The sequence below is a fragment of the Sciurus carolinensis genome, chromosome 5 (genome assembly GCF_902686445.1).
Source record: "Sciurus carolinensis chromosome 5, mSciCar1.2, whole genome shotgun sequence".
In the NCBI taxonomy this organism is placed as follows: Eukaryota; Metazoa; Chordata; class Mammalia; order Rodentia; family Sciuridae; genus Sciurus; species Sciurus carolinensis.
This window is the reverse complement of record NC_062217.1, coordinates 3,748,566-3,773,887: the sequence shown is the minus strand read 5'-3', so window position 1 is coordinate 3,773,887 and position 25,322 is coordinate 3,748,566. Positions and strand designations below refer to the sequence as shown.

Sequence of the window (25,322 nt, the reverse complement as noted above, 5' to 3'; positions counted from 1 at the left end):
GCCTGGCTCAATTGTTCTCATTCATTTTTCTTGGGTGGAGATGATGCCTCTTTTTCTGCGGGTCTGTTCCTTTACTAAACAATCACACGCACTTCCTGACAAGAACCAGGCCGCTCTGCAGAGCGCACTGGTGAGCCTTCCGTCAGTCGCCATCTCTGAACCCCCAGCTCCCTGCTTTCCAGGCGGTGCACGGTGGCAGGAGCACCGAGTACCTCGTGAACCGAGATGTTCAAGCCCTGAGACACCCTGAGCAGGAGTCGGCCCGGGGCCAGCCTCGGGGCGCCTTACCCGTTCTCCTCTTCAGAAGCAGCTCCTGGGCCTGGGAGATGGCGCAGGAACCCACTTTCCTTTCTGCTTTCCCCTGCTGTCCTAGTCAGCACCCCTGCTTCCGTTCTGATCCCCACATTTGTAGGGTCGAGGGTTTCTCACTGTGTTCCTTAGAAATCTGGCCAAATGCCTCAGAGATTATTTTTATGGGTTTTTAAGTCAAGAGAAATGCAGAAATGCAGCTGTATCGAGAGGCCGTGCCGGTGGAGGCTGTGCCGGAAGCCCATGGGGACGTGTGCGGCGTGGAAGACCCACAGCGGCTGGAGGGGTCTGCCCGAGCCGGGTCTCGCCTCCTGTAGGTAAGAGGAAATGGAGACATTGGTGCTCAGAGAAGGACATTCTGTTTATCAGGAGGATGAAGCTTCAAGACCATGTTTTGGAAGTGTTGGCCAAACTCAGACTGGTCACACAGGAAGGAGAGAAGCAGGGAAACAGCACCTCTGCCACATGGAAGGCCTCGGACACACAGGTGCTCCTCGCTCACCGCGAAGAGCAGGGAGATGTTTCAGGAACAAACTGAGTTCTCTCAGTCACAGGAATGCTTCCTGCAGCCTGCATGGCTGTGTGCTTGCTCGCCTTGGCACCAGTGTCCTGGAACAGGAAGAAGGAGCAGACACCACGGTGCTAGACAGTTGTACTCAGACAGGGCTCTCTACCTGGATTACTTCAAGGATTCTGTTCAGTCCTTTGCAGCCTCCAAGTCTGGGGACCAAGTACTCTGCTCGCTATTGGTCTGGTGCCCCTGTGTCTAATGAATGGACTTGGCAGCACTGACTTGTTTCCTGGTGCCAGTTAGCATCAGGGAAAATGGAGTGGACATGAGACTGAGTTGGAGTGTGTTAGTGTCCAAGAGCCGCTACAACAAAAGTGTTAGTTGTGCTTTCATTGCTGTAACGAAATACCTGAGATACATCAACTCATAAGGAGGGAAGTTTCTTTTGCTCATTGTTTGAGGTTTCAGTCCATGGTTTGCAGGCTTCATTACTTTAGGGTCTGTGATGAGGTAGAAGAACATCATGGCAGGGAGTAGGTGGTGGAGCAAGGGTGCTTGGAAAGCAGAGGGAGAGAGACACGGGAGAGGGGAACATAACTTCAAGGTTCTTATTCCCAGTGCCTGCTTCCTCCAGTTACCCTCACCTCCGAAAAGTTCCATCACCTCCAGTAGCTCCATCACCAGAGCCCAGGCCTTAACACATGAACTTTTGGGGGAATTTAAAATGCAAACCAGCACAACGAGCTAGCACACACGGGGTGGTATAGAACCACAGGGGCGTGCTGTCTTCCACGTTGGATGCCGGGAGTCCCCTGCTCTTGAGGTCTCTGGGAGGACCTCTCTTGCCTCCCCTCCTTCTGTTCCTCAGCTTGTGGTCCACCTGTATTAGTCAGGGTTCTCTAGAGGAACAGAACCAATAGGAATCATGATTATAAAAGGGAATTTATTAGATTGGCTTACATGACCAGAAGCTGGATAGTCCACAATGGCCGTCTGCAGCTGGAGAACTGGAAGAACCAGCAGCTGCACAGTCCAAGACACAGAAGCCCCAGAACAAGAAGGATCAACAGTGCTACCCTAGTCCAAGACCAGTGTTCTGGAAACTTCCTGAAGAATCACTGGCAGAGTCTGCTTTGGAAGAGTGAAGGCGTGAGAGCCCAATATCCTCAGATGATCAAAGCAGCAATCAAGAACCCGTTAAAAGAGCAGAGCTGCATCTGCATCTGCTTCCTGGTTCTTCCAGCTTTTATTCCATCCAAGCCACCATCCTATTGGAGTGCTGCCCATGCTTAGGGAAGGGCTCCACTTCAGTTCACTATCCCACATGCCAATCATCCCTAGACACGCCTTCATGGCCACACCCAGAAACCTCTTAATCCTGGGCATCTCTTGATCCAATCAAGTTGACAATTCAAATGAGCCACTGCACTGCCTGACTTGGGTCTCTGCCTTGATGGACACATGGCCTTCACCCTGGCTCTCCTCTCCTGGATTAGGACCCACCCTGCTCTGGTGCATCCTCCTCCTAACCGGAGTACTTGGCAGTGGCCTGTTCCTGAATAAGGTCCCAGCAGCTGGGCTGGGCTCTCTGGTGTCCTTTGCTGGAGCACCATTCAACCTGCAGCAGAGTCTGCGGGAAGACTTTGACTCTTCAAAATTACTTTTGGCTTAAGAGAGAATACTGTCACAAGTCAGAAAAATAAGTACTGGTCACTTTAAGAAGCTGTAAGTGTGACACATTGAAGCTATTTAATGTTGACGAGACCCTCTTAAAAAGCTAACAGATTAATAAAATGATGCTATTTTTAGGGAGAACTGAGTCATTCTATTTGATCTCCCATAAATGTCTTCTGAATTTTAAATATTCACTCAAATAGCCCTCCAGAGGGCAATCAGGCTGTGCCCCTGGAAAGAACCCGATGCTGCAGGACGGGCTCTCCTTCCTCCTACCATCAACACGGCGGGCGGTTCTTGCCATGCTATTGGATAGGAGTGTTAACCCACTGATTTTAAGGCTGACAGATGCTGGGCGTGTCCTCACCATTACCGTTAGTGACACTTTTATAATTTAATGCCAACTCTCTCTTTGGAGATGTAACCACACACCATAACTAGAAAACAGGAAGTTCTGTTTTATGAAACACCAACAGTAGATAAGATTCTTTTTTTTATTTTGGAGAAATTTAATTATTAGTCTGGCTATTAATAGTCATTAATAGTCACCGTAGTCTGGCTCTGGGCCCAGGGTGTTTTTCCGTCTGATTCTGCGTTTGGCAAAGCAGTCGCTCTCAGCTCCACAGCGTGTGCCAGCCCCAGGGATTGAGAAGCACGGGACATCGCTCTGCCCACAGCCAGGTCTGCAGAGGTCAGTCACCACTGTAAGGAGGACTCTGCCAAAGAAGGGCGCTCCGCCCCGTGTCCCTCCCGGTGAGACTCACCCAGCGCCCCCTCCCTGATGGTCTGTGATTTCCATCACAGAGGTTCACATGATGTGAGGGACGGACCGCGGCAAAATCTGCACAGGGACCTGTGGACACCTGTTCCCTGTTCATCTTCCATGACCAGAGCAGCCTCTCGGCCTCGCCTAAGGGAGCGCAGATGAGGCTGGCATTCGCCGTAGAGGACGTGCACATGTCTGCGGGGCGCGGAGCCCTCTGGGAAGAAGCCGTCTTCCAGGCGAAGCAGAGAGCACCACCAGCCCGCTTGCTCATCAGGGTCGCGGTGTTCCTGATGGACTGCATGCTCCGTGTGCTCCATGCTCGCAGTGGCTCCCGGCTATCTTAGCCAAGGCACTCCTGTCCAGTGTCCTGGGCAGCAGAGGCCCAGTTTGAGTGACAGTCCTGTGAGACAGCTGGCCATGGGGAAGGGCACTGGCTCAAGCTCAGATGGCCACTGGATTGTGGGGCCCATGCGGGTCCCTTCTTCTCTCTCCACTGTGGACTGTGCTCACCTCTTCCCTTCAGTGGGTCCACCTATTCTGAAGTAGCCACCTTTGATGGCCACCATCTCTCCGTCTTCCCGTAAGAGCTGTGGTGCTCTGGCTCGCTGCCTCTGAGGACGCACCCCAGTGGAGGAAGCGACTACCAGGTGACCTGCAGGGCATCACCACGAGCACCAAGTGGCACCTGTTCCGCTCACCCCCAACTCTCTCCCCTCAACATATGTTCCAAGAAGAACCCTTCTGTCATCCTACGCTAGCCTGAGACACTGACCAGACAGGTTTTTCAACAAAGCTGCAATTTCTGCGTGTGGGTGTTCCCTACTGAAGAGAAGGCTACTCTGCGAGCACCGAGGGGGGGACTTCTGAAGGTGTCCTGCACAGCCCTTTGGGGCAGGGACGGCTTCTTTCAGAGATCTTTTCTTTCTCTTCACGTCCTGAACAGCTTGCTAGTGGAGGGGGTTGGAGACTGGGCGTCCACCAGGTCAGACTCTCCAGCATGTGAGCAGTGCCAGGTTCAGGCCCACACAGTACCCTCAGGGAGGTGCAGAGCGGGGCTCTGCAGGACTGCAGCTGAGCCCAGCGCACTGGGGGCACTCAAGAGCACAGGCCCTAGAGCAGCCGGCCTGGCGGGACCCTGGCTGCGCCTCCTGTGCGGCAACCTCAGGCAGTCGCTCGACCTCCCGCGGCTCATTTTCCCCTTCTGTAGCGTGGGGGTGGTCGTTGCCCCCAAAGCCCAAGGTTCCCGTGAGAACCAAATGTGTTCATTTGCTCGCCAATCCATTTTGTCCAGGCTCCCCAAATGTCATGTCTGTTCAATGTCCTCTTCATAAGACAGCTTAAAAAGATGTGGTATGGCCCCCGTGTCCTATTTATAGACATCTGAGTTCTGTTCTTAGTGATAATAAAGGATATCTAAGCTCTAGATTATGATTTCCAAACTATTTGAATGTAGCTGGGATGATTTCCTTGAAATATTTGCAGAATTGAAAATGCAGACCTTAATAGGTTAAATCGCCCCCTTTCTTTCTCCTTCACCTTCAAGTCAAATCTTACATTCTCTCCAGAAATGTGCTGGAGGTAACTACAAAGGGAGGGGGAGGGACCCAGAGTCTTTGGCTCTGTCGTTTCTGTAGCTGAAGACTCCCAAATCTATTTAGGTAGAAACTGAATTTACTTAACAGCAGGAAATGCCTTCCAATAAATATGCTGAGGCTCTGTTACCTATCTGGGAAACTTAAACCTCAGAGTTAGCGCAAATGACATGGAAAATAAATTTGCCTGCATATTTTTCAAATCCTGGTTTCAAAGAAACAAACCAGCGACTTGAGGGGTGAATACTCATCCTCATTGCTATCATCGATTTGATGCCCTCCAGAAGTTTCAGAGTGCTCTAACTGATCCCAACTCACATGAAGAGCAGCATCCTTTATTGCAATCAGCCTGGGCTTTGGGGACAAGCCAGCTGGGTGGAAAGATGAAAAGCGTGTGGCCCGACTGAGCAGAGGTGGTGTCTGTCAGTCACCTTGCTCAGAGCCTGCATACAGGAGGTGCTTGGGATGGTAGCTCCTTCCTCGTGAAGTTCAGAGGGGTCCTGAGACTTTTCTAGGTTTTCTTCCCCATATTGTGGATGGGCAAAATGGCAGTAAAGGGGTGTTGAGATTGGCAACGTCTCCTCTGGGGAGAGAATGCATAGGTTTCACTCCTCGCCTGAGTCCGGGTGGCCAGGAATGATGGGCAAGGACGTGCGTGCAGGTGTGAAAAGGAAAGCGTGCCTCTTAGATGACTGGTACTTCTGGTGGCCGCAGGCGAAGGCTCCGCGGACTTTCTGAGGAGAGATCCTCACTTGCCCTGCATTTACGAGTAGACCGAGGATTGGCTGAGGGCTCAGGAGCTGCTGGGAGTCAGGGCAAGGATGAGGCAGGCAGAGGCTAGTTCCTAAGGACCTCCTAAGGACCGAAGTGGGCAGAGCTCCACCGGATGTCCTACTGCAAAAGGTGCCACGTGTGCGCCACAGACAGGCACTTCCCCAGCACCTGGACGTTTCGAGGCGCACGTCCCTATGCAGACACCCGTGAAGATCGCGAGCGTATTTCTAGCCAAGACTCTCTCTGAACATAAAAGAGCTTTGGAAACACAGGAGTCCTGAGAAGTGAGGACATCTGTCCGTAGGAGGCTCTCCGCGTGGACACTTGCAGAGGGGTCCCGACTCCTCTCTAAGGTGGAAAGGCACCATCTTGCCCGTCTTATCTCGTTTTCACTTCCAACACAGCAGGAAGGACGCCTCGTCTCTGCTTAGAATAGCAGTCTCGCGACCACCGGACAATGCAGCTGCTTCCAGTTTGCCCCCATCTGAACGCTCCTTCAAGACTTTTGTTTCTTTAATTTGAAATCCTACTGATTTGAATCCTGCTAATCCACAGCAATTTTGTTCACTGCTGGAGATAAGCTCACTAGGATGATTAATAATCATGCTGCTTTGAATTTAGTGGCTGGTATGGAAGACACTCCACTGCACACCACGTGGAATCTGGTCAGTAGTGGGTTCCGCCCTCAGCAGCGCTTTCCAGACAGGCCTGCGTGTAAGTCAGCCCTGTCTCCAGGGACAGGGCAGCAGGTCCTCGGCCCACGTGTCCACCTCCTGCTTCCTCCTGCCTCTTCGCACAGGGACCAAACAACAAGGCAGGGTATTTCATACTAGTGTGGATTCAAAAATTTTTCTCGTGCAATAAATCATTTCAGGATTAATATTGTTAATATTAAACAGAAAATGTTTCCAGCCAAACATTTGTTTAAGAAGAGAAAGTGGAAAGGAACAAGAATGTTTAATCACGACCTCGACTTGAAATGACGGCCACTCCGTTGTGGTGGTTACAGGAGCCAGTGGTGGGGTCGCTGAGGGAGGCTGTGGCCGTGGGCCATCCCTGGGCCTCTCTCTGAAGCCATGGAGCGGCAGCGCAGAGTGAGCTCCAGTGTGGACCGCGGCCTTTAGTTAACAAGAGGGTCTCCATGCCAGTTCCTGGGTTCGAACCCAGAGATGCTGATACAAAAATAGCGGGCTGTGGGCGGGAAGGGGACGCTGAACTCTCAGCGCTTCGGCTCAGCACTTCTGTTAAGCCCAAAGCTGCTCTAGAAAACAGTCTGTTAGAGTTAAAAGAAGCATGACTGTTGGGCAAGCAGCTGCATTTTTGCTCTCGTCATGAGTTCGCGTGGGGAAGCTCAGGGAGAGGGAGCCCTTTGACAGAATCGCTTTTCTCTCCCTAACCAGCCAGAATTCACACCTACATGCTAGAGAAATCCAGGCTGGTCTCGCAGCCTCCGGGCCAGAGCAACTTCCTGGTCTTCGAGCTGCTGATGGACGGGCTGTCTGCGGAGGACAAGCGCGGGCTGCACCTGGACCGCGGCCGCGCCCCGCGGTGAGTGCTGGTCTCCTCGGGGGCTGAGCGGCCTGGGCAGGCTCACGCTGCCTCTGCCCCTCGGGGGAGAAACTGCAGCCGCAGGAGAACGGCTGGCTGCTGCCGAGCCCGCCGTCCCGTCACAGGGGACACCATGTGGAAGGCGCAGCGGAGCTCTGTGTGTGTGAGGACGCGCCTTTCTGATTCGCTCCTTTTCAGGTCAGAAACCCAAACACTGGTTCGTCCGTAAACGTCTCTCTCCCTCTTGGGTGTTTTGGGGTTGCTCAGTGTCCTGTTCCTGCTCCCCCGTCATCCTTGGGAATAATGGGAGCCGTCATTTGAAGTTACCTTTCTTTGGTGGCAGACGAGGCTACATCATGGGGACAGTGAACATGCCTAGGAATGAGGTGCTGGTTTTGAGGCAACGAGCACTTGTGTTAAAGGTGTGATAAGGGGGATGCTGGTCACCAGAGGGACGCTCGCTGGTCATGGGGGCGACCCACGTGAGTGGCCACCTGGACAGTGACGTTTTCCTTGAGGCACACCTTTCTGCCACCTGCTGACCTGAGCCCACGGGCACTGGTCCAGATCTGAATTAGAATGAGAACTAGAAGCAGGAAGGGAGTAGAGCCCACCCGAAGAGACGCTGGTGGGCGGAGGAGCAGGAGGACCACACTGGGTCCAGTGGCAGGTGGGGACTGGACTGAAAGAGACGCAGACACACTGCAGGTCCTGGTGGCACCTGCCTTGTGGGCCACAGCGTGCTCACGTTTGGATCCAGAAGGATGGTGTGGGTTCGCATGACTGTAAGAACTTATAATAGAAAGGTGCACACACACGACAAAAAGGAAAGCACACTCGCCCACATGCACACACACCTGTGCACACACACACACACACACAGAGCAGCTGCTTCACCAGCCTCCTTGCAGTTAACACCGTGGCTAAGGCCCAGGTGGTGGGAGAGAGGACAGAAGGCTGGCGCTCCAGTGCCAGGCCACCCCCTGCCCGCAGGCTCGCTCCCTAGTGTGCTGTGTTGGCCTGTCCGTCCTGAGCCACCATGCTCCAGTGGGGGCGCAGTGACGAATGTGGCCGAGGTCCAGGCGTTGCGATGACATCAGGCTGGGAGCAGAGGTGGCGGGGAGCTGCTGTTTCCCATGGGCCAATGGGGAGGCTCCTTCAGGTGGCCTGTGAGGGGCAGCGCCCGAGGAGGCGGGCAGAGATCTGGTAGGAGTGTCCCCTACAGACAGAAGGTGAACAGGGGCTCAGCGGGCACAGATGTGCACTGGCAGAAGAGCGAGGCCAGCAGGTGTGACTGGAGACGCGGAGAGCGGACAAGCATGGAGCCTGGGGAAAGGACGCACATCGCCTGCAGGTGGTGGGGCCCTGGGTGTGGAGGGGAACTGGCGTGCCCTGCAAAGATGGCTCTCCTCCACGGAGATAGATGTCGCTGTGGGGTCACAGCTGGGAGCAGGGAACTGTGTTGTGTGGTTGTTGGGAAGTGGTACCGATAGGGTGGTATGTGGGAGGCAGAAAGAAATGGTGAGATCCAGGTTGTGTTCTGAGATAGGAAGGGCAGGATTTGGGATGGACTGAAAGTTGGATTGGAGGAAAACAGTTTCATGGTTCCTGTGACTGCAGCCTGAGCAACAACACAGGGTTTCATTTACAGGGTTGGTGTCCTGTTCTGGTTTTGTTGTTGTTATTGCTGTTGTTGTTGTTACCATAACGAAGTACTTGAGACAGGCTCACTTCATAAAAAAAAAGAGGTCTGGCTACGAGTCTTGGGTGCTGGAAGTCTACCCCGTGTTGCACAGGCTCTGGTGAGGGCCACCCCGACTGTGTCACCTTGTGGCAGATGGCAATGAGAAGAGCTTGTGTGGGAGCGAGAGATCACCTCCCCAACGGGAAGCCAGCGTGGCGTGGAACCAGGCTCACCCCTTTATGACTGTCCTCCAAGAACTAGCTTGAGGCCCAGAGCCCTCCCGCCCAGGGCACGCCCCGGGCACCTGAGGATCTCCCCTAGTCCCCACCTCCAACACCAGCACCCTGAGCATCAGACTCCCGGCACACCAGCTCTTGGGGGGCAAACCCAGACTACATCCACACCCCCAGAGGACCCGTTTAGCGGGGAACGGTGCTCCAGGAGGAGCGGACTGCCCTGAGAACCAGCCGTGCTGCTTCTGAGGGGTGCTGGCGGAGGAGCCCCTGGACAGGCAAGCGGGGGTCCACCTGGGGGCTGGGGAGGGAGGGCCTTGCCGGTGTGACGGGTGAATTCAGGCTGCACCTCGAGAACGGTCGGCACAGCCCCAGGGTGTTGTCTGCCTGTGACTGAGGCGTCAATGCCTGTGGCGGGGGAGGGGAAGAAACTGGCCGTGGACTAATTACTGCTGCGTTCCTGGTCGCCACCTAGAGCAAGAGGTTAAAAAGGCCCTGTCAGAACTACACTTTACTTAAAGAGAAAGACTGCTGGGGTTTGCTGGCCTCAAGCTACAAGAAGAACTTAGAAGAAAGAGGAAGCAGCCATTCTGAAGTTCGGTAGCTCAGGCAGAGGTGATAGAAACACAGAAACCCCATCTCCCAAGTCCCAAGTCTCCCAGGTCCCAAGTGTAAATCCTCTCCTTCCGCAGAGGAGAGAGTCCAGGCGGTGAGAAGACGCTCGTGCTGAGAGCTCTGCTGCTCAACAGCAGTTCTGATAAACCCCTGACCCTGAACTCAGCTTATTCTTTGTACCCTGGACGTCCCTCCCTGGACGTGTCCCTGGGAGGAGGAGCGCTGCCGGGGAAGCCCGGGGCTGCGTGTCCAGGGTGGCCCTGAGGAAACGTGCTAGGGATTTCTGCCCCCGCTGTTCTGACAAGCAGAAGCTCAGCGCTCGCAGCACTCAGCTAGTTTAGAGGCTACGTCGTGTCTGCGCGTGTCTGAGCACATGCATGTGCCTGGCCTGCAGACTCATGAACAGCCCAGTGTTCTTGAATAGAGCAGGCGTTTGACTAAGACGCACCGTGAATACCTGGTGGGTGCAAAATAGCATTTTCCTGTTATGACTCCAGATCCATAAGAAGATCATTTGGAGCATTTCCAAAGTGATTGTTGCACAGAAAATTATATTATTTAGCAATAAAACAAGCCCTTTTGTTCAAGTCATAAAATGTTACACATATGGTACTTTGTGATTCTTGTGGGATTCTTTGTGGTATGAATGTAACTTCATATGGACGGTCTCAATTTTACAGTATTGATGAAGTTTGGGGTTTTTATGGCTTTGATATTTGACTTCAGCTTGGGATCAAATCTTGGTTTAGTGGTTATGAATGTTAAGTACTGTAATTTTGGACATTGACTTGTTTACCATCAGAACTGTAGATCTGAATTTGTTGGCGTTCTCATCTTTTGCAAACCTCTGCCTTTCTATCTTTTCTTCTGAGTCTGCTCCTCAAAACTGGTACCCAGAGAAAAGGAGATCCCTGTGTGTAAGATGCCTAATATCATGCAGGCTAATGGTAGGAAGGCCTAGATGCACACTCGGCACAGAAGCCGGCTGCTCACACTGCCATTAGGAGAGCTCCAACCGTCACCTCCACGCTCGCTGGCCTGGTTTCCTGAACATGCTCACCCTTCGTAGTAGCCAGAACGAGGCAGGCTGCCCATTACCACCCACGTGCCTCTCTGCGCATTCACTCAGAATCTAAGACTGCATCTTAGTCTTCAAGGAACTTTTAGAGACACAGCTTTGCAAGCCTGCTTCCTTCCAAAGTATCCTGTGTCTTCCTTATTCCTAACAACTCATTACTTAGACAAATCAAAATAAAATACTCGTTTAGCAGGAGCTGAGTTGAGGGTACTCTTGACACCACTTATTTCTGCTTTCATGATTGTAACTCCAGAAAAACAACTGTAGCTAATATTGTATAATTGATGCTACAAATGTGCTTTTTAACCTCGATTCGATGTTTAGAACTGAAAGTTTTCAAAATATCTCATAAAAATATAGGTTTATGTCAGCATTAAAAATGGACCTAAAATATTTCCCTTTTTGCATCATGGGACGATCCCTAAAGAACAGATGGGCCCTCAACCCACTTCAGGACGCAGGTGGCCCAGATGTAGACATTGACCCCCCAGCTTACCTGCACGAAAACAGTTTTTACACCACTATGTATATGCATCCTTCTCTGCATTATTAACAAGAAGAACGTCTGCCGTCCTCCAGTATTTTAAGCTGCTGTGATAAGGCTGTGTGTGTCTAGAATTCCCACAAGATGGCGGGCTCTCCACAGTCAGCTGGAAGCCACCCAGAGCCAACCACAAAACCCCCAGCCAGGAGCCCACGGAAGCCAGTGCTACTCCCTTCTGCACCTGTATGGTCCTTTATTCTCTTTTCCTGGCTGTTTGACTTTCAGGTGCTACTTCAGTTTGTTCTGTTTGTGCATAATAATGACATCTAGGGAATAAATATAATTTATGTTCCTGGGAATTGAGCTTTAATGAAAGTGGTTTTTAATAGCTTATCTTCAAGTGCCTTTAAACAGCTTTTGTGGATTTGTCCCAGAAGAAGCAATGGTGGTGTGACTCAGAGTATGTGACCTATCCTAACCTCCTGACCTCGCTGTCGGTGACAGGGTGCACTGACTCATCAGAGTTTGAACTTGAGATCCCTGCCAGTGCATCTGTCACAGGAGAAGAGAACAATTAACTCCTCACAAAGGCTGGGTTTAGCTAAGGGATTATTATGAGTGTTGAACTTAACCTGGGCAGGTTTCATGTCATTGTGAAAAAAGAAAAGGGAAGGGAAAGCTTGAATGTTACGTAAAGGTGATTCTTCATAACTCACGGTTCAGCTAAATGTCCACTCTTTCCCACATTGTAGCCAGGCAAAGCTCGAAGGTGCTCCCAAGACAGGCTCAAGGCAGGGGCACCTGGACCTTTCCTAGTGACTGTCGCTGATAATCTAAGCGGGAGTCACAGGGTGTCGTGACCACAAACAGCTCACTGAGCCGCGTGCCAGGTGCAGTCCACGGTTCTGTGTCCCTGAGTGCCGTATCCAGCAGAGCTCGCTGGTGCCTGCACTGGACAGTGAGGAGCTGCCGGCCCAGGTGTCGCCCAGGACCCGGAGCCCAATCCCGTCGTGCTGACTCTGGACCCTCACAGTTGTCTCCATGGCAACCAGAGCCTGTACACCCTTGTGTCAGTGACATGTCAAAGAAAATGAAAGGAAAGCACAAGGTCAGAGTCTGTGTGTGGCCTTATTTGAAAGTGGTTCAGCAGAACTAATGGCATGCATGGGCTTGTCACCCTCAGCTACCGTGAAAAACAATCCCACATGGCGTTCTGAGCCAGTAGCGTGATAAGGACGTTTGCACTGGGGCTGGCCTTACCTGTCTCAGGTCGATAACCCAGCAGCTCTCGAAGGGCAGGCGGCCTCTGCGGAGGGGCAGGTGGGTTCCCAGGCAGAGCGAGGGCACTGCTTTCCTACTTCCTGATGCTTCTGAGCCAAGAGCACCCAGAAGACAAGAGCAAGGAGATCGGTGGACATGGCGCCCTATGCTCTGCCTCCGTCACGAGTCTAAAACCCGACGGGAGCATCATGACTGTCTGAATCTCTGTTCATAAACTGGACGTTACTGTAGAAAGTCCTGTTCCACATCTTCCCTGGGGCAAAAGATCCCTCTCTGTCTTCTTTTCTTGGCTTACCTTGCTCGTTTCTGTACCCTCTCTAGTAGAAAACATGGGATTCTTCTTAAGTCTGAAGACCAATCTTTATCTAGCCCCACGAGGTGACGATGGTGTCAGTAAGAGTCACACTGCGTGACTGGTACCAGTCCCAGTCTCTTCAAGAGTGCTGTCAGGTTCATCCAGGCACGCATGTGTGCACAGGTGTGGGGGCTGAAATGGGACAGCTGATGTTTACCTGGGTCCTGGGATGAAGCTTGGAGTTTACATGTGCACATGCAAAGCTAAAGTCACATCTGACCCATGTGGATTAGGACTTGGAGGCTGATGCTGTTCCTTCTTGTCAATCCACGGCTGTCTCTGAGCTCATGTGGGAAGCATGATTGAAATCCTGACACCTTCATCTGTGGGCCCTGCGTTCCCAAAGGGGCTGGACACATTGTCCCCCTGTGTCCACAGTCACTGCGGGAGCAGGTTCCTCTTCTTTCTGCAGATGAAAACACATCATCACGCTGAACTAGTTACCCAGTCACGTGCTACGGGCACAGGAGCCAGGGATTTGTCTAGATCTCTCGAAACACATTGCTTCTGCCTTTCAGACACAGAACGTAAGCACTGGGTGAAAGACTTTGCGGAAATATTTGGAAGAAGCCACAGGCAGCGAGTGGCCCCTGGAGAGGGTGGAAGCGCTGGAGGAGAGGCCTTGCCCACCTCTGTGTCCTGGAGGGAGGATGCAGGGACAGACGCAGTTGGACGCTGTTGGGAGTGGGGACTTCAGATCCAGGAGGAACGAAGAGTCACAGAGGCATGTGATGACCAGAGCCAGCAGGCTAAGTCACCACTGTTGCTAACGGTCACTGCCTCCAGGAGAAGTATTTTGGGGGAGGAGACCTGGAGAAGCTCATGCAGGGCAGTGGGGGCCCTGGACCAGGCAGGTGGCTGAAGGCCCTGGTCTTCTCTGTGCAGCTCTGCAGACGTGAGGACGGAGGAGGTGGGAGGATCTTGACCTGGCACCCTGGGGCCCCTCCACCGGGCCTTCTGCCCTAGCTTTCCCTGGCATGGCAGATGTTCTCTGCCTGCAGGTTTCTGTCTGTATTCTACCTTCTTAATTTCTTCTCTCTCCTGCTGATTAAAAGACTCTCAGAATTGAGGCCAAGCCCTGTCCATCTTTGGCTCGTGGTGAGATTCAGCACATAGTGGCCTTACACGGACCTTTTCATCGGTGAGCGGGCATGCCTGTTGTTGAATGAGTCCCATGCCAGGTCTTCCCCAGTCAGCATTTGTGTACGTGATTCAGAGACCTAAGTATTGGCACCGTCACACAGGGTTCCAGGTCATTCACTAGATTTTGTTGTTGTTGTTCCAATACTGATGTCTCTTATTATTGAGCTGCTTTGGCCACGGGAAGGGCCCCACGGAATCTTGGATAAAACAAGGGGCTCTGGCGTCCTCCTCCATCAGTTCAGGGCAGGGGCAGGGTGACCCATGTTTGCGCCCTCAAGAGATTCACTTGGACAGGCTGTCGGGCTGCGTCCATCTGCCCAGAGAGCCCTCCACGCAAGATGCAAGGAACATCCTGAGGAACTGCGCCATGGAAATGCTGGCTAAAGGGCTGAGGCTGGCAGAGCGCTGCTCCTTCCCAGCGGCTCCTTCCAGTGGTGCCGGTCTAAATGGGACTCCAAAGAGCAGAGCTGTGCTTTCCTGAGTCAGAGGGACGTAGCTGGTGCCTCCTGCCTCCTTACCGCACAAAACAGTTTCCTCTTTGCAAATCAAAGCTGCTGACCCATCATCACTGATGGGTGCTTGGAAGAGTCGCCCTCACCCTGTGGGCTACTGGATCCGAGTTGACTCAGGAGAACCTCTGTGAGGTTGGGAGACCGCTCATGCAGCCCACAGCAGTGGTCAGCAAGCAAGGAAAGTCAGAAAAATCGCCCACGGAAAGGGAGTCTGAGTGACTCCTGCTGATTTGCAAGAGCTGTGTGTTCCTTTGCCCAGTCTCTGTGCTTCCAGTTGAACATCTTCCGTCTCCGTGTTGCACAGAAGAAGAGAACAGGCATGATCCAGTGGGGCAGTGGGCTGCTCTGCGGCCCAGCAGTACATGACCCACGCCCGCCTGGGTTTTGTCAGGCTGTCACCCCTGAGCTCTCTATTTAACTTCTTAACTCACATCAGCCAGCTCGTGGCCTCGTGCTCTGAGGCATCGCGCTGGGCTGTGTCCCGAGGAGGCTAAAGATGCTGGCTTCCCCCAGGGAGGAGCTGTGCTTGTCTGCAGGAGCAGAGCGGCTGGGGTTTGGCTCCTGCCTTGTGCTGTTCAGAGTGAGGAGTGCTGTCCTTCGGAGGGTGGCGGGAAGCCTTGGCCAGAGCCACCCAGGGGCTAGAGGGCCCGTTAGGGAAGTTTCGAGCAGGACACATTCCTTCCCCTGACCCTCAGGAAAGGTCCATGGGCGCCGGCTCTGCGGTGGCAGCTCATCCTCAAAACTCATCTTTTAAAACAGTGAAGTCACTGCCTTGGGCTTGCTTTCGGGAGTGGCCCCGGGCAGCCAGGCAAGGACACGGAGAGATGAGTAGGGTCAAGGCCAGGCTCTGGCTGTGCAGGAGAGGTGGGGCAGTGTCTCTGAGCTGAACACTTACCCACTGGATGGCCTTGAACCCACCATGGCGGGACTGGAGCTGGAGGGTGGATATGAGATCATTTACAGCCAAAGCAAGAAAAACTGCCGCCTAGTTGGTACCGTGACTTTCTCTAGCTTCCTGGAGATCATCTTGCTTCTGCACAGCAGATCTAGTGCCCCCGTCTTCCCTGTCTCAGAAAACAGCAGGTCCCCACACACCGGGGGACTCTCTGGGGTCCTGTCTGGAGAGTGCGCTAGGGTGGGGGAACCTTCATGCGCTCTCTCTCTTGCTTGGGTCCTCCTCCTGGGAATTGTTCTCCTCCCGAAGCTGCAGCCTGTGCAACATGCTTTCCTTCCCATGTTGCCCTTAAGCAGAGACTCTTGCCCAGGAGAATAAGCCAAAGGCCTTGTAAGCCCTGAGGGTCAGGTGGCAGGTGCCCCCAGGCAGATGGGACTGTTCCTTTTTCCTGAGGTGCTGGCTCTCCTGAGGAGAGATGTGTTTTCAGTTGATCTGTCTACATGGTTACAGAAGAGGGGGTCTATCTTATTTGAAGCAATGAAGAGATTATTTCTCTTCGGTATAAATCCAGAATTAAGAGTGGTCTTAGGTCGTTTGAAATATCTGAACTATCTATTAATGTAGATAAACCACTTGGAAGTGTGTGTGTATGTGTGTGTGTGTGTGTGTGTGTGTGTGTGTGTGTGTAAGAGAGAGACAGAGACAGAGATAGAGATAGATATCAGTAGTCACTAAAGCAGTAAAACACGACATAAAAGCATCCTTGAATGGACCTCACTAAATTTCATTACAGCTACATATTTTGACAAATTTTAACACTAGACACTTCTCTGCTTATTTAGGGAATATCATTAGAAATGGCTACTCCAGAGCTTTAGGCTTTAGGTAGACTAAGCTAAAACTTTCATCTGAGATAAAGTACACATGATATCAGCATCGGCAGGGGGCACTGGGTGACCTTGCCCGCCTGGGCTTGGTTCTGCTGTTGCCAACGACCCACAACGTGCCCAGGTCTGCGTGGTACCTGTGCGGCCTCTTGGCACAGGGCATGGGACAGCTTGTCCTGGGCACATTGCAGTGTCTCAGCTGTTTACTGTTTCACAGTTCAGAGAACATCACGGGATGATGATGGGTTACTCCTCTCAATTCTCTCTCCCATCAAATGTATCCGCTCAGTAAAAGAATTCATGTGTTGAACCTGAAAACTCACAACAAAGTTCCTGCTTGCTGATAATTTTGAAAAGTGCATTAAAAAGAAAATGAAGCCCCCAATACTAAGAACAGCAGCGAGTGCTTGTAAGTGATGGAGAAGGTCAGGGGACAGGATTGTGATATCACAGAGCAGTTCTGCAGCGTGAAATTCAGATATTTTCACCCACGTCACACAATAGACTGCATCCTATTTTTCATAAGAAGAATTGTTTTAGTATGTTCTGCTGAACTTGGACCCCTCCCTGTCTCATTCTGTGCCAGGAAGCTTGCCTGGTGCCCAGCGTGGGCTGTGGGCTGCAGGAGGCTCAGGGTGCACCTGCTTCCTCAAGTCTGGGTGGGACCTGAGGAGGGCGAATCTGTGTCCAGTGGAAAGGAGCCCAGCAGGAAAGGTCACCGTCAATGGCAGGAGGTAGGACCTGGGGATGGCTGGCCAATGTCACCGCAGACCTGTCGTTGGGGCCTACCCCATGCCAGCTTTGCCGGAGGCATTCTGGAGTGGAGGAGGACCCTGTGATCACAGCCTGGCCGTGCTTGCTGGCAGGCTCTTCAGTTTCCTTGAGGGCTGATCCCTAAGCACTGATTTACCTGACGGACCGCCCTTTCTCTTTAGGAATTGATGTGACAGCCTTCTGCAGTTCAAATCACTTCAAAATCCACACTCATGTCCTATTGCTTTGGTTTCACCAGTCACATCTTCCTCCTCGACTCAAAGCAGGCTGTTCCACTGTATTTACTTTACTGAGTTTTCTTAAATACTCACAGGTCAGTTTGGTTTTGCATACTCACAGGAAGCTGTCTGTCAGTTAATGGGCATAACAGGAACATAAACCCATGCCGTGGGCTTGCAGTGTGTCTAGTCCTGCTCCCAGTGAACACCAGGGAGGTAGGCGGCAGAATGCCCGCCTCTCTTCTGTGACCGCGGGTTTGATTTATAATTCCTCCTTCATTATTTCAAGTAGTAATACTATTATTTGGCTATTTTTCTCTGCCTCACATAATGTACTGATTATTATAAGCACCTTTGCTCTAAGCATCTGCATGACTCCTAAGTTCACCTTCCTCAGACAAGGGATTGTCTTTAATGTGTGCAGCATCCCCGGGATTATAAAACCCTAAGAAAAGTGCTGATGGAAGTAAGCGCATTGCAGAATGCTTAGCATTTCATTGCCCTGCAGCTGAACGTGGTGCTTCTATTGAAGATGATTGCTATCGAATGCACTCTGGCATTTCAGAATTTAAATCAACCAAAACACATTTTAAATCTTGATTTGCCTTCTTGGACTTAATTGAATAATCGTTGCTGTTCTGTATATTCCTATTCAACGTAGTACTAATCTTATGTATTCTATGCATACATCCTACATAATATATTTTGTCTTTGTGCCTCACTGCATCTTTCTGGCTGACATCTTTGATCTCATTCTCTGGACGAGTCCTCTGCCTCATTCATTTTCGAATGCCCACTAAGCACAATTCTTGGCACATACAGAAACTGGGTAGTTTTTATTTCTTGACTGAAGCTGTCCTTCTGAAAATTGAACAGTATGTAACAACAAAAACACGAAGCAGTGTTTCTCTGGAGCATACCTCTGCTCCAGCTTCTCTTAGTAAGTCTCCGATTCACACAAGCAGTGTAGACTTCTCACCTCTTTTCTAGCAATTTCCATCATCAGAACTTTTGTTTAAAATCTCCCTAGCAGTGAGTAGCAGGAAGGCAGAACCTGCTTTATTCAGGCCTTCCACCTGCTAGGGAAGCATGAGTGGCATTGAATTAAGCATTTATAATAGAGTTATAGACTAAGGAAAAAGTGGAACGACTTATTTCCTATCACGTTAAGTATGTCCAGACAATGAAAGAAATAAGTATGCTGTCCCCAAAGAGCAGGTTTACAAAAGCGTATTCATCGATTCCCATGGGCAGACAGAAGCCGTGCAGGGTGGGGAGGAAAGAGCTGATGAAGCACGACTCCCAGCGCTGAGTCCGCCTGCGTCCTGACGCAGTGCGCGTGCTGCGCGGGGAAGTGCCGAGTGGCACAGTGCAGGGTTCAGCCTTCAGCGCCCGGCCTGGGCCCTTGCAGGTGCAGTGCAGCTGTTTATGTGTGACACCATGGACATGCAAATGTCCACGTTCTCTGGCGTTCTGAAATGGATCTGGTGTCCACTTTGGCTGAAATGTGTGCCTGATTCCACCGAGCGGATTTCAATTCCAGCGGATGGAGGTTTCCCATCTGAGGATGGAGACTGTGGCAAGTGAGATGGATGTGGAGGCTGGTCACTGGTAGTGAATCAGCTGACCAAGGCTCTGAGCCAGAACAATCAGCACACAGCCCCGGGGGCCCCTGCCTGCTGTCCATCACGCTCCTGCAGGCTCCTCCCTCCAGCCACTGCATCGAGACCTTGCTCTGAGTGGTGTGGGGGACAGGAGCCTCACAGGTGACAAGAGTCCTCAACACAATTTCCCAGGACATCACCTGCTCACGTGCAGGAGGCAGGCAGGTGACATGGGCCCTCGCAGTGGTACTTGATGGGAAGACTGCTGCCCTGGGCTCTTCCCCTCCTTCGTGTAACTTAATCCCCCTTTCAGTTTTAGATTCCCTGAGACATCGAAAGTAAATAGCTACTTATTCAAAACTCGGTGATTGTAGAAGCTGCTGTTTTCAGAACAGCTGAGATTCATTGCTATCTCTGAAGTCTCTGGTGCCCTAACTGTAAATATTGAAGTTACAAGAAGCAGAAAGTTGGAGTAAAGACGCCATTGGGGGTTGTTACAATGTCTAAAGAGTCCACAGGACCAGGACCATGGATCCATTTATCGGATTTCTAAGGACATAAATATTGTCTCACACATTTGAAAATTGAAAATAAATTTGACATAGAAGGTACATCTGAGCTTAAGGCTACTTTCTTTATAATTTTATATTATTAAAATCTTTAATAATTGGAATTGGTTTAGGAAACTACAGTCGTTTTCTAAATAAGAGTTGTGTTGACCCTGGAAAGCAGTATGGAGACTCCTCAGAAAACATGGAATGGAACCACCATTTGACCCAGCTATCCCACTCCTTGGTTTATACACAAACTACTTAAAATCAGCACACTACAGTGACACAGCCACATCAATGTTTACAGCAGCTCAATTCACAACAGCTAAACTGCGGAACCAACCTAGGTGCCCTTCAACAGATGAAAGGATAAAGAAACTGAGGTATATACACAATGAAATATTACTCAGCCTTAAAGGAGAATAAAATTTTGGCATTTACAGGTAAATGGATGGAGTTAGAGAATATCATGCTAAGTGAAATAAGCCAATCCCAAAAAACCAAAGCCCAAATGTTTTCTCTGTTATGAGGATGCTGATCCATACTTGGGGGTGAGCGGCAAGGGAAGAATGGAGGATATTTGGATTGGGCAGAAGGGAGTGAGGAGAAGGGAGGGGACGTGGGGGTGGGAAAGATGAACATCATTACCCTAGGTACATGCATGAATGATGTGACTCTACGTAGTGTACAACCAGAGAAGTGAAAAGTTGTGCTCCATTCATGTACAATGAATTGAAATGCATTCCACTGTCATTATAACTAATCAGAACAAATTTAAAAATAAGTTATGTTGAGTAATAGTGGTACTAATAGTCATTGGGTAACTCAGTCTCTGGCCAGAAAATCATTCTATTCTCTAAGTATGTCAGAATATTGATTCGTTTCAGGAGTATGTGAGGAGCAGTTTTAAGCACTGTTAATTTGTTCTTCAGAGTTGAAATATGTGTTCAGCCTACTGGTCTTGAGGATTCCAAATCCATCTTTTGTAAAACAGGTCTTAAATATTTTTCTGCAATCCAGAACCTTTCTGAGTGACTGATGACTTCTTCAACTTGCACAGATTTCACATTTTAAAATCTCAAAATTAGAACATCTCATTAATCTGAGGCACATCATTCTGACATTTCCTGATACTAAGTTTTCAGAATTTGTGACTTCCAGATAATTTTTCATCGTAAACATACAGTGACCTTTTGGTGGTGTGCTTGGTCTTTCCTGCAGATTTTCTTTAATGTAGAAGTGATTCTGATCTAAAGGCACAGCACATGGCCAGGACTGAGGCTCCTGGAGTGTGTGGGTGGGTGTGGGTGGACGCAGGTGAGAAGATCAGAAGCTGTGGGTGCTGCTATGAGGTCAGGAGGCCGGACCTGCTGCAGGGGGACCCAGAGGGAGGTGACTCCCAGGTCACAGAGAATGAAGACTAGCCCCTTCAGGTAATTTCCACCCAGTGCAGCTGAAGAAAGAAATTTGCACATTGATCGTGGGTATTCAGTTTGATGAAATTGAAATAAAGGAGAGGGAAACAGGGTAGATAACAGAATGTTTTGAAAGGAAAATAAAATTCTTTGGACACACCCTGTTGAAACAGGTTGTTTGAGCCAGGTGCTGTGGAGCACACCTGTGATCACAGTGACTCGGGAGGCCGAGGCAGGGGGATCGCAACTGGGAGGCCAATCTCTGCAACTTAGAGAGAACCTGTCTCAAAAGAAAAAAATGAGAAAAAATAAAAAAGGCCTGGGGTGTATCTCAGTGGCAAAGCACCCCTGGGTTCAATCTCCAGGCCCCAGTACAAAAGAAATAGAAGGAACTGGCTGTGTTTGTGGGTATCCATCAGCAGGGAACCTTTCACGCAGCACTAGTCCAGAAACACTTGCGGCGCCTTCCGGGGTGTGTCCAGATGACACTCTTCAGCAATACAGCCCGAGAGGTGCCCATCTGGAAGTGAGTCCAATACCCTGTGATTTCTACACACTGCCGAAGTCCCCACACTGACGGCAGCCTCAGCCCGAGTGCAGGATGTCGGGGTGTGGGGGCCAGTCCTTCCTCAGTGTCTCGGACGTGCCCTACAATTGTCACTGAAGGCTGTGGCCTCTGAGGAGGGCAGCATGCCTGCCGGCCACAACCTGCTGTCCACATTCTCAAAAGCAGAGCCTGAGAGTGACCTGGTGTGAACTGGTCACTCAGCCCTCCCCCGCTGGGCGGATGGAGGTAGCTCCCCCACCCCAGGCCTAGACTTGTTAAGGGGCCCCCCATCATCAAGGCCAGGTCAGTCCACAGATTCTGAGCAGAGCCTGCTCCTTCTCCTTTCCACTGGCCACTCCCCTAAGTATTGGCAGCTCTTTGTGAGAGACTCCATGAGGGGGAAGCAGGACCCTTCCTCTGGCAGAAGGGACCATTGCTGGACGTAGAGCACACCAGGCTTCAGCCCCCCACCTTGTTCAGGGCCAGAGAGCGTGGCCACACATCCCCCGTCCGCCAGAGGTCGCCCTGTCACTCACTTTTAAGAAACATAATTGACCCTAACAGTCACCATTCGCCTGATGGAGAGTTGAGAACTGGCTTCACCAGATGTTTTGAAGAAATAGTCTGACTGATGGGAAAACGTGCATAAACTCTCCTGGAAATGTCACCAGCCCTTACCTCTTTCCGAATGTGTAGTTTACTGAGTGAGTCCCTTCTTTTCCTTAGGACCACTGACAGGGCATTCTTTTTCCAAACAAAACCGAACATGCTAATAGACCAATATTTTCATTAATGGAGGTTTATGCATCTAAACCCGTGGTTAATAAAGTCGTATTGATGTTCCACTGGAAGGGATACGGAATCAGTTCAATATGTTACAGATAACTGGAAAACAATAAGAAAAGAACTTCCTCTTGAGGAGCATGGTGGGGTGTGGGATCAAGGCTGTGCCCTGCTGTGGGCTTAGCGCTCTGTGCTGGCCTCTGGCTGGTGTCTTGCTTGGCCTTGCCTCCTTTCTGCTTGCACGTGAGACATCCAGCAAGAGGCAGCTTTGCCACAGTGGAGACGACATTGTGCTTTTGTATTCACAGGGCAGAATGAAAGTACTGCAAAGATAGCAAAAACAGGCTGTGCAAGTCTGTTTTTGAATGAGTAGTGTGATCTTTTATTTCCGTTTGAGTCTGCAGTCCCTGTGGACGGTGGATACACACACAGACTGAACAACAGCACCCTCTGAGTGCGCAGATGACTGCTGTTTTAATGTGCCCAGTACCACCTTGAGATAGTAGGTGTGGGCAGAGGGAGCACACAGGTCTTGAAATTCAATGGTGGTGTTTTTTGCAAACGATCACTGTTTGTGCTTGATATTCACATCAGATCATTGCTATCCTGAATTCCAAGTCCTCAGAGGGTGCCACAGGCTGAGCAGTAGCATTTTAATTTGCTCTTCTACACAGTGTATCCTGAAAGACATTCCCAGTGTGAACTCTTCAGTTAACCAGGGGAAACTCTCCTGTGATTTACTGCATGGCTTAATGTGATTTATCAACTCTACCCATATGTTCTCAGGAAGCATAAGAAACTTATTCCAGGACCTGTTTAAGTTCACCACAAAGCAAAAGACACACACACACAAATACACAGCCCACATGCACATGGACATTATTTTGGCTATGTAACTGACCTGTATAGGACATCACCAGCATGCCCTTTATTGTCAGGACAGCGAACAAACTGGACTTTTAAAAAAATGGAATAGCCGATCATAAATAGCACATGGTCAACAGTTGTAGTTACTGGCAAAGTTTAAGGAAATTTAACTTGTAATGAAAACATTTTCTGCTTGGATGCCTAAGTAGAAATTTCTCACAATTTTAACATGTATTCATCTCTATTTCTTTTCCTGGAAGAGACAGCAAGAAGGAATGTTGGATGAAGGTGTTCATCTTTTCCCTATTAATCTATAAGAATTACATTTATGAACTTAATGGAAGGAAAGCACCATCAGGTTTTGTGAGAAAAGGGAGTAAGAACCTGAGAAAACAACACAAAATCACCGAAAACTAATAAGGGAGTTCAATAGGTCCAAGGAGACAAACCAAATGCACAGAATCAACTCTACATATTAACTACTATAAATTAGCATTGAACTTAATGGAGATCAAACTTAAAAACATTAAGCCCCTCCCAGTTCCTCCAGGAAAGTGAACTGTTCAGATATACACTTAGCAACATACTTACAGGGTTTGTATGCTGGAAATTATAAAATACCAATGAGTAAAATCAAAGAGGCATACCATGTTCATGGATTGGAAGACAATATAGCAACAATGTCTGTATCCCCAAGATAATTTGTAGAGTCAATACCATTCCTATTGAAATCTTCACAATGTTAAGATATATAAATAAACTTATTCTAAAATTTATGTGTAAAGACACAGGTCTAGAGTAGCTAACATAATATTGAAAGAAGAATAAAATCACAGGACTCAATCTACCCATGTTAAGACATATGTGGCTACAGCAATGCTAATTGCATGGTATTGATAGGCAGAGAAACCCACACACGGGGGGCAGGACAGAGACTGCAGAAATGGACTCACACAATATTGCCCAACTAATTTTTGACAAGTGCAAAGCGTCTCCAAGGAGTTATGTTCCCATTTCTGTAAAATCTATAGTTTTATAAGTCTTTTTATTTCTGGTTATATGTAACATTCATTGGCTTTTTAGAAGAATTTATTAATATGGAAAAGATAAAAGAAAATAAAAAACATGATGATGTGCACTTTGTGGGTTTTCTTGGGACTCTTAACTAGTTCATGGAAAGACACAAACACCCGAGCTCTGTGACTTAGGTAGACTGAGAGGCAGTACCACTGTGTGCAAGTCACGGAAGTAGCAGAGACCTGGGTAGTTCTGGGGTCTGCATGACAGGCACCTCGAGGGGCTGACCTCAGGGGTGGGTTGGCTCCCTCCACAGGGCCGGCTTCCTTCCTTCTTCTCTCCCTCTTCTTTCTTTCCCTCCCTTCCTTTCTTTCCTCCTCTTTTGTTTTCCCACTATATCCCTGCATATTAAACACCTGCTTAACACACACATTATCAAGTGACACTTTTTATACCAATTAGGATTTTTATGTCATTTGTCACTTTAAGAACACAGAATTTTTTTTCTAGAATTTACCTCAAGGATTAATGATGGTGCCATTGACATTTGGAGAGAAAAAATGAACAAAAATAAATAAATGATTAGGGTTCACAGTTCTCTGGGTGAGATGACGTCACAGGTCTTCTTTCAGTCACCAAATGAAGCGAACATTTAAGGTTGGGACCTTCTTTTCACTTATTAAAATACATGACCGTGTCCTTGACAGCAGTGTCACTAAATTCGTGTAGAACTGGACTGTCGAGTCTCCCTAGTGATTTCCATGGTTTTTCTGCAGCAGGTGCTGACCCTCGGCAGAGAGGAGCAACAGGTCCTTGCTGTAGCCCCCTCCCCAGCCCTGTCCCCACAGGAACCTTGTGACTGAGCCTGGGAGGCTGTGGGGTCAGGAAGGGTGTGTGCTGGTTGCGATCAGGAGCTTTGTGACCTTAGGTTGGACAGGTGAGATGATAACTGCCTTTGAGCATCACTGTGAAACCCAGGACAGTGTCCCCAACACCCAGAGGAGAACTTGGAACTTAAGTATCAATGGATATTAGCTCCCACCACTGTTCTCTCAGAGTACAATTAGTCAAACGGTCAGAATCAGTCCTCAGTTTTTATCCATATACAGCTTGTGTGCTAATCCTTCACCCCACAGCAGAAACATCTAGAGCATCCCCTCAGTTGGCCAATGTTATCAAAAGAAAGCAACAGACACCCTTAATAG

The 25,322-nt window shown here is 49.9% G+C and overlaps 1 protein-coding gene across 4 annotated transcripts in view; it reads left to right on the top strand.

The window, feature by feature from the left end:
• Window positions 1-25,322, top strand: part of Myo16 (myosin XVI) — a 606,187-nt gene that overhangs the window by 374,940 nt on the left and 205,925 nt on the right. For all 4 annotated transcript variants that reach the window (XM_047554578.1, XM_047554580.1, XM_047554577.1 and 1 more), the window contains exon 16: window positions 7,027-7,174. In XM_047554578.1, coding sequence (XP_047410534.1) covers window positions 7,027-7,174 — 148 coding nt within the window. The remainder of the gene's footprint in view (window positions 1-7,026; window positions 7,175-25,322) is intronic.